Source organism: Geospiza fortis, unplaced genomic scaffold (genome assembly GCF_000277835.1).
Source record: "Geospiza fortis unplaced genomic scaffold, GeoFor_1.0 scaffold213, whole genome shotgun sequence".
In the NCBI taxonomy this organism is placed as follows: Eukaryota; Metazoa; Chordata; class Aves; order Passeriformes; family Thraupidae; genus Geospiza; species Geospiza fortis.
Genome location: NW_005054399.1, coordinates 579,660 through 588,931, shown reverse-complemented (window position 1 = coordinate 588,931; position 9,272 = coordinate 579,660). Strand labels below are relative to the sequence as shown.

At 51.7% G+C, this 9,272-nt stretch overlaps 1 protein-coding gene across 1 annotated transcript in view; it reads right to left on the bottom strand.

Annotated features, from left to right (window-relative positions):
• Positions 1-1,176: 1,176 nt before the first annotated feature.
• ALKBH5 (alkB homolog 5, RNA demethylase) overlaps positions 1,177-9,272 on the bottom strand; it is a gene marked incomplete at its 5' end in the record, with an annotated part of 16,619 nt that continues 8,523 nt past the window's right edge. Inside the window, 2 exons of the mRNA XM_031061061.1 lie at positions 1,177-5,182; positions 6,782-6,937. Coding sequence (XP_030916921.1) covers positions 4,999-5,182; positions 6,782-6,937 — 340 coding nt within the window. The remainder of the gene's footprint in view (positions 5,183-6,781; positions 6,938-9,272) is intronic.

Sequence of the window (9,272 nt, the reverse complement as noted above, 5' to 3'; positions counted from 1 at the left end):
CCCACCCGCGCTGCGCCTGCGCCGCCGCGGCGGCCGATGGGATGTGTAGTCGTCCAACTCAACGCCCTCTGCGCTGGGTGTATTTATGTTGTTTTTAACATACTCTTCTTTCGGTTTCTTCCTTCCCCGTGGGCATAGTGAGAAACAGTGAGGATACCCCAAGCCTGGTCACCGTGGTCACAACCCCCCACAAACACGGGGTGTCGTGGATTTAGGGTCGGCCCCCACAATGAGCATCCGAGCCTCATTCCCGGCTGGCCACTCATTCGTCCAGCCAGGGCACCGGGAACGTTTTTCCCCACTCCCCCCACGGCATCACGGCAAGGTGGGAGGGGGAGCAGCCTGCCCTGCGCCCAGTTTTGGGGTGAGTCAGCCCGGGCAGGGCACGGCTTCCCCTCCCTGCTGACTAACCCGGCCCCGGGAGATCGGCTCTGGGCTGACGCAGGGACTGGGGCGGAAAACAGCCCGGGGCGAGCGGGGAACACGGCCCGGTGATGGGCTCTGGGTCATGGCGGGATGGATGGAAGGGCCTCAAGCGCCGGCACAGCCCCGGGGAGTGAGGGTGGGCACGGTGGGGCTGCTCTGAGGAGAGAGGAAAGGAGGAAGAACTCAGAGGAGGAAGAAGGAGAAAGAAAGGGGTAGTGAAAAGGGGAGGAGAGAAAGAGGAGAGGCGGAGGAAGAGGATAAGAGGTAAAGAGGTGTGAAGAAGAGCGGAAAGGAGCGCGGAGAAGAGGGAGAGGAGACATGGAGAGGAGGATGAGGATGGAAAAGAGAAGGAGGAGAGGAGAGAAGAGAGAGGAGAGGAGAGGAGAAGAGCAAGAAGGAAAGAAAGGAAGGATAGAGGAGGAAGCAGCAATGCCACAGACCAGCAGATCCCATCCATGCCCCCCTCTGGCACCTCACCCCCACCATCTCCCTTCTTGCAGGAAGGAAACACCAGGAGGAAGAGGAGCTCAGCAGGAGGCTGAAGCCCAGGGTGCTGGAGGAAGGCAGAGATCCCTGTCCCTGCCTTGCAGGACAGCACAGGAAGCACAGCCACCGCGTTTGGCCGCCCTGTCCCCGGGGAGATGGTGACTCCCTTTATTTAGAACCAGTTCCCTGCTCCCAACCACCTCATTCCTGCCAGGGGGAATCGAGGCACGTCCCAGCCCCCAGCACCACACGGCCAGGCCAAGAGATGCTTTCTGCTTTTATTCAATTAATGCAGCAATCTATACAAGAAAAAAAAATAATAATGAAACCATGAAATTCCAAACCCTGACAGCGAAGAACCAAATTCTTCCTAAGAATCAACTGGAATTAAAAGATTCCCCCACGTCAGACTGTACATAAAATAATCTCTGCTCCATTTACAGCGTTTCACACAGTACTTCTCGTATCTCAAACTTCAGAACTGTACAACTTTGTTACAAACCACGCTTTTTCCTAGGAAAAGCTTACAGAAAAAAATATTGCCACTTTCTTTTTTATTTTTTTTTTAATTTTTATTTTTATTGGTAACAAAAAAAAAATTAGAATCTTTTAAAAAACAAAAATTAAAGTCAGCCAGAACTTCTAAGTGTGGGCAGGGAAAGGAGCAGAGACATTTCTCAGTCGAATGTTTCTCCTCCCAACAGGAAAAAGGGAACACTTTTGGCAGGTAAAAGACTCTTTGCTGCTGGGGGGGTCTAGACCCTGGCCCCCTTGAGTCCTGGTGCTGTTTTGATCCATGGGCTTGGATAATTCCACCACTGACCACTCTCGAGATACGGTAACAGTAACAAACCCCAGTTCCTCCTGTTCTTTGTGGAAAAGCAGGGATGAACCCCACCAAAGCAGGGATGAACCCCACCTTCCTCCCCCTTCCTTAGGAAAGACAGTTCTCCTGGTCTGGGCTCTGGGCACATGGGCTGTCACACCGGATGGAGCTCCCAGTTTGGGGCTGAGCACGGACACGCTGTGGGTGGATGGAGAGGTTGGACCACACACAGCCAGATCAGACACACACAAACCAACGGGGTCAGGGCTCTGCAGGAGCCTGGGGAGAAGTTTTGCCTCCAAATTTGAGCTCACCCCACTCCCTGCTCACCCCCAGCCTGGCCTGATGCCTGTGTGCAGCCCGACAGTGAAAACCGGGAATTCCGAGCCACAGTTCCAACCAGACAGGTTACAGCAAGGATCCAGACCTCTGGATCCGTGTGAAAAATGTCTTCTAGTTTCGAATCCAGGTTTCACTCTGATGTTGTTCAGTGCAAAAGAGTTAAAAAACCATGTTATCTACACATATACATCCGTGTCTATAGAAAATGTCTGTACAAGTGGGGAGATGGCCCTGCCTGCACGATGGGGACTCCTCTCCTGAGGGATCCTGCTCCCTCTCTCTCTCCAAGGTGTCAAGCCCCAACCAGTCAGGTTAAAAACCAAGAGCAGATGGTGGCTGGAGAGGAGCCCCTCCTGTCCCCCCAGCCAGCTCTGCCCCACTGCATGGATGGGGACAGGGAAAGGGGGAAAGCTCCCGAGCAGGACATGCAGGAATACCAAAACAAGCTGGGAAAGGAATCTTGCACATGTACAGCCTGCACAAGGACCAGGATGAGGTGGTGGCTGGGACCAGGCTAGAGGTGTAAGAGCTCAGCATTTTCAGAGCCAGCACCTCATCCCATGGAAGTCCTGCTCTGGGAAGCAGCTGTGGAAGCACCAGCTGCTCCAGCTTCATTCTGAGTTGACATCAGGGTAGAGTATCCATATTGGAGAGGTAGGGATAAAACTGGGAGCCAGGAGGGGAGAGGGGAGAGCTGAGACCTCTGGCAGTCACCTCTGTCACCATCTGCACCCACAGCAGAGCCTGGCACTGTGACAGGAGCAGGGCATGGCCAGGATGGATCCAGAAAGACAAAGCCAACAGGAGGAGAAGGGATCTGTGCTCCCTGCGTGCAGTTTTGCTGTCAGGGGAATGCCAAGCTGCCCAAAACAGGGGGGTTGTAGCCAAGAGTTGGCCTGGATTTGCAGCAGAAAGCTGGAAGGGTGAGGAACATCGCTTCAAATGCTACGTGAGGTCTGAAAATAGCATTTTCAAAATTTCACAAGCAGCAGAAGCACAAACTTTTAGATCTCTGGACTGACAAGACACATTCCTTCAGAGGCTGTGCCTCAGCACAGAGCCAGTGGGGGCTCTCACCAGGAAAACCACTGGATAATCAGAGACAGGCACTGGGGACCTCACCAACACCCCCACAGCCAGCTGAAGGTGATGGCAACGTCCTCTGAGCTCCTGTGACAAGATCCAGCCTGAGCAGAACCCCAACACCAGGTGAAAATCAGCAGGGAAGGAAAAGGACAGTGGGACCCAGATGTCACAAATGTCCTTGATCAGCACTGCAGGGAACAACGCCTGGGTGGTTGTTTTAGACCAGGAGCCCCTCAAGACAGCAGCAAACAAGTTTCAAAATATATTACATCTTTTTATTGCCAAGCGTGCAGACCATGAAGTGTGTGGGGGACACGACACTAAGAAAAACTACAATTGGAGGGAGGGCAAAGCAGTAAAAATTTAAAAATAAGGCTACTCCTTACAACTGCCAACACTTGGGTTCAAAGAATCAACTGGAGGAAGTTTTCCTTAAAAGTACAGCTCTAAATATGGCATTGGGCCCCAAACTTTGCAAACACCAAGGCTTTGGTCTGGGCTAACACAAACCAGGTGGGAGAAGAGGATGATGATGGCAGATGCTCTATCACAACTCCACGGGGCTGAATGCCTGATTCTTCTCAGCATTTCCTGTAGCAACCAGAAAACTCCCTACCCCAGGAACACAGGCAGGAATAAGCTAGGAGAAAGCAGGCAACTTCAGTGCTGCATGCACTGAACCGGGGCCAAACTCGAGCCCTGCAGTGTCCCTGCTCCCAGAGCCAGCCTCGGAGGGGGACAGAGCTGCTCAGCTCCCCCGAGGCCACAGCAGCTCCTGTTCCTGCTCCATCAGAGTGCGGCCAGTCCTTCAGGATGGGACACTGTGCTGGGAATGCTGCACCGACCCAGCTCTCCCCACCTGCAAGGGGCAGTGGAGAAGGGCTCTTCTGGAAGGTCCCAAGGCACAAACCCTCACAAGCACAGCGTCTCCTACTCCTCTTTGCTATCCCCAGCTCTGGGAAGCAGCACGTGCTCAGTGTGATCCCTCACTTGGCAGCCCTGAGATTCCAATATGGATCTCAGGACAATGCTGGGCCACCTTTCCCTCCTCCTCAAGCACAGCCCCAGTCAGACCAGCACTGAGACACCAGAGCTCTAGTACATTCTTCTTGGAGAGGGCAGCGCAGGGACACAGGGCTGTGAGCCCATGCTGGCTTGGGAAAAGGGTCTGGAAAGGAAACCTACGGCATTTAAAACACTAAAGTGCAACAAAAATGTCCTAAACCCTTTGAAATCGATCGCAGCAAGAGAGGTCTGCAAAGCTTCAAACTTCCAGTTACTGCAGGGCACCCTTAAAACAGACCCAACAACCACCAGGTAAAAAAAGACCAAGGAGCCCTTTGGTGAAACAAGGAATACAAGCCCACCATGGAATTTCAGCTCCTGGGGTCAAACATCATATTTAGAACATTTGGAAAGGAAAAGTGTTAAAGCAAAAAAAAAAAAAAAAAAAAAAAAAAACCCAAAAAAAAAACCCAACCAAAAACCAAAACAAAAATACAATTCTTGAATCTTGCGCAATGAAACAGTTAAACTTTTTGGTGTTTTCAAAAGAAATCCCAACAGACAACCTGGCATAACTTTATCTGCTTCCTAAGGGAGAGATGCCCACTTGACCCATGACTCAGGACACCATGTGCACTGGACATGTTCCGTCCTCACGTATGTCTCAGCATTCCTCCATTCATAAAGCCAAATCCTTCCTGTTTACTCTTCAGCCTGAAAGGAAAAACCAAAACTGAAGCTAGATGGAAGATAGCCAGAGGGAGGAGAAAGTTTTCACAGACTGGAGGCCAATCTCATCAGCTCCATGAGCCTGGCAAGTGCAATCCTCAGTGTCGCCTCATTTTAACCTTCCTGGCAGGGCTGCTGTCCTCCTCCTCATCCTCACAGTCCTCCGTGTACTCGTACGACCTTCGCCAATAGTTCTCAGAGCTGAAGTTGCTCCGTCTCCTATGTTTTGGTAAGAGGACTGAACGCCTGTTCTCCTCCTTATCCATTTCTAGAATCCGTGGCCTGTGGAGAGGGAGAAAACACAAGTGAGAGCACAGCACGATGGGATTCAGGTGTCCCTCCTGGATGCTCTCTGCAGGTTACCTGCCATGACAGCTCTGCCTGTTTTCCCACTCCTTTCCCAGCTCTGGGCACTTGGCAGAGCAGGAATAGATCACCAAGTTGCAGCTCCCTAGAGGAGCTGAGAACTTTGCTATGATGGGCCAGTTCTTTCCCTTCCCAAGGCAAGCTTTGGCCTTTACCTCCACCAGAACACTTCCAGTCAACCTCTTTTTTTTTCCTTGCAGCTTATGGCCCCAAGTAAAATCCCTTGGGCAGAGGGGTCTGTCTCTACTGCAGCAGAATTTAGAGCACAGAGCTGAGCTCCTTATGGTGCAGGATCACACCACAGCTCCAAAATCCTTTGTCCTCTCAAATATTAACACAGTGTAATTGTTATTTCTGCAGAGCTGCCTCTGATCACTTTCTAGCAGGACTGGGTTGGTGGGCTGCACACACCACTCACTTTATCTGAGTGGTTCCTGAGAGATCCCACTATGATATCCATGAGAATTACCTGTTATACTGGAGCCTCTGAGGCCAGAGAAAGAGAAAAACATGTTTTTCACACCCATCTGCTGCAGGAGCCTAGGCAAGCCATCCCCCACAGCCTGATAAGGTCACATCAGGCTGAAAAACAGCTCAGAGGGACGTGCACATTTGTCCCGCATGATCGCTCCTCTAATCGGACACCCAGGGAAGCTGCATCTGCAGCCCAGCCTCAGACCTTCATCCATCTTCCAGCCTGCATCCAGGTGAATGAACACTGCTCACAAACAATCCATCCCCACCCTCCTCCCTCCAGGACAGGTTCAAACAGGGCTGGGACCGTGTGGCAGCCAAGCCCTGCGACCAAGTCAACTTTTGGGTTGTACCCATTGTGCAGAAAATGCCATCTGGATCCTCAGGAAGCTTTGGAATTGGAATATGCAGGACAGCTGGCAGACTGGCTATCACTCACAGCCATCAGTGTGCTCACACCAAGGTGTTTAAGGGAAGCCTTGCTGCAGAGCTCAAGCTTGTCTGAAACCTCAGCAAGGAGCTTCCCTCAAGGTCAGGCTTAAACATCCACACGGTCTGGTTTCTCACACAAAAATATACACACAGAGCTCTGGAATCAAAACAGGCCTGAGAAGCTTCCCAAGAAGTCCTTAACCTTTCCCAGATAGCAAACCCTCACGTTCCCTCCCAGGACTGCTTTCATAATATAGTTTAACGCAGCTGCACAGGTTGCTTGGCAATAGAGGTCAAAAATGATTAGCTGCAGGGAAACTATTGTTCTGAACGACTGCATTATCAAAAGCCAGCCAAATCTATTGCTTCTTCATTATGCCACTCACAGGATAAACAATGTAAGCTGCTTACAGCCAGAGCTCAGCCTCCACAAGTCTGGGAGGAACGCATAAAGAGCTCATTCTGATAAAACAGATCTGGGCATTGCAGAAAGCACCTGGCAGGTGCAAATCAGAATGGTTTTAAATATGTTCTGCGGCCAGGGACCTGAGCTATTCACTGTTCCAGAGACCACATCCCAAACATGGCTGTTAGGAGAGATGATCCTACCTGTGGGCAGCATCAGGATCTGCTTTGCGATGGGACCGCTTTGGTTTGAGGATCTGGTCCCGGTTGCTTCCCGACAGGCGGTCAGAGTTATAACCTGGTGGCAACACAGAGCTACTCAGGGATTTTGTTTCCAACCGAGGTGCATCTAGTCTTGTTCTGCAAATATTGAAAGAGAAGAGAAGTTGCAAGGTGTTTCTATAGAATCACAGCAGAACCCTCCAACCCAACCACACAGCTCAGGAGGAGGGGCAAGAATTCCACAAGACAGTTTTGTGGTACTAGAAGCTTCACAGAATCACAAAATGGTTTGAGTTGGAAGGGACCTTGAAAATAACCTCATTTCCAGCCCCCTGCCACAGGCAGGAACACCTTCCACTAGACCAGACTGCTCCAAGCCCTGTCCACCTTGGCCCTGGATGCTTTCAAGGATGGGACAGCCACAACTTCTCTGGGCACCCTGTGCCAGGGCCTCAGCACCCTCACAGGCAAGGATTTTTTCCTTATATCTAATTTAAACACTCTCTGTCAGTTTGAAGCCATTAGCCTTTACCTGCCTTGGCTTAGGGACACACAGTCATGAGGTGAAGGCAAAAGGTGCTGAGCTCACTGCAACCCCAGCTCCGGGATAAGGAGCAGAGCTGCTGGAGCAGCTGTGAAATCCCATGAAATCACCTGGCAATAACTCACAGCTCCAGTTAAGCCACCTGGGTGGGAGATGCCCTGCAAAAGCATCATCACCTGCAACAGTAATAACTGCTTCCACCTGGAAACTCCCTCCTGCCCACGGATCTCCCGGGGTCAGGTGTTCCTCAGCTTGACTACAAAGTGCAAGGAGTTGAAGTACGAGTCAGGAGAAGGTGTAGCAAACAGAAGCTGCATCATGCATCCCTTCCAGCAGTTCTGCACACACTCAAGCTGTGCTGGAGAGCAAGCACAGCTCATCCCAAAAGAGAACTGTCACAGGACTGAAGTCATGCACAGGTGGAGGAGGCAGCAAAAATGAAAGGGGAGAACCACTACTTGCTCTCCAGTGCTGAACTTCAGCTCCTGAGGGAGGTTTCCACAGGAGAATCCCAATCTAAACTTCCATTAGGAAGCACATTCAGTTGCCAAGCTTCTCTCTGCCATCAGGGAGAGCCTCTTCAGCTAATCAGGGTGATGCCAGTCTGGCACAGGCAAAGCTGGGCATGGCAGCTGAGTTTGCCCAGCATGCCAGAAACAAGGAACACTTCCACAGGCAGCTGCCAGGTTGGAGCCTGTGCTAGTCCATGCTGTCATCCTGAGTTGTTCTCAGCTCCAGGGCTGGACCCAGTCCAGTCTGAACACCAAAGGCCTTGCAGATCCTGCCCGTGACAAGGGAGGTGGTTTAAATACCTCTCAAATACAACAGCAACTGCAGGGTGCAACTCAAACAAACCAATCCCCAATACACTGCAAGGGCAAGGGAACAGCAGCCATGTTCCCTCTGGCCAGGTGCAAGGAGAGGTGACACTAAAATGGAGAACAATGTACCTACAAATAGAGAAACTCTGCTCATGAGAATGAAAGCAGAATGGCAGCAAAAGCCTCTAAAATTGCTTTCAAGACCTGGTTGAGTAGGTCTCATTTCTACACCCACCTCCCACGTTACCTCTCCCAGCATCTCATAAATTGAGAGCACCATTCCTCCCCTCCTCTGGCTCAAAGCACTTCCAAACCCTGCTGGCTCCCGTCAGCCCTGCGATCCAACACAGGAAACAACGAGCACTGAAGTGTTTATGACCTGCTTGGTAACCACACAGCTCTGGAGAATCCTGCAGAACCCCACTGCTCCTGCAGCTCCCACAGCTTCGCTCTCCTGCTGCTGTCAGTGAGAACATGCTCAGAGCAGAGGCGAGTGCAGAGCCAGACTCAAACGCCTGGGACCCAGCGGGCTCCAGCAGAACTCAGAGCTGAACATCCCAGCTCCAACTGGGATGATCCAGCTCATCTGATCCAGAAAGCTCAGGGCTGATCCTCACCACCAAGAAGAGGAAGAGGAGTTTTACTAGGAGGCCAGCAGGGGAAGGAGGTGCTTTCCTGGTTGCACAACAGCCTGTTCCAGGCACAGCAGCAGATCGGGGAGCGGAAACGGCGCTGGTGCAGCGACCCTGGCACAGGCAAAGGGCACACTGCACACACAGGGACATGCAGGGGAGGTGGCTGCCCTGGCCAGGGGATAAGCAGCAATTAATAAGCTCTAATTGGCAGCAATCACAGCCCAGCCTTTGGCAAACATCGCCACAGATTCACCACAGCTGCAGAGGTTACGCAGGAATAATTACCAGGGGGTTTGTGCTTTGCTCGAGAGAAAAATCCTGGTGTGGTTTCATCTGGTTTGTCTGTCGGGTTAGCCCCTCGCTGTCTGATGGGCAGAGACACTTCTGCTCTGACATGAAGCAAATGAGGCCCCAAAAATCAAGGTGGATGGGCAAACAAAGCCAGCAGAGCTGCAGGCTCTGTCCCTTCAGCA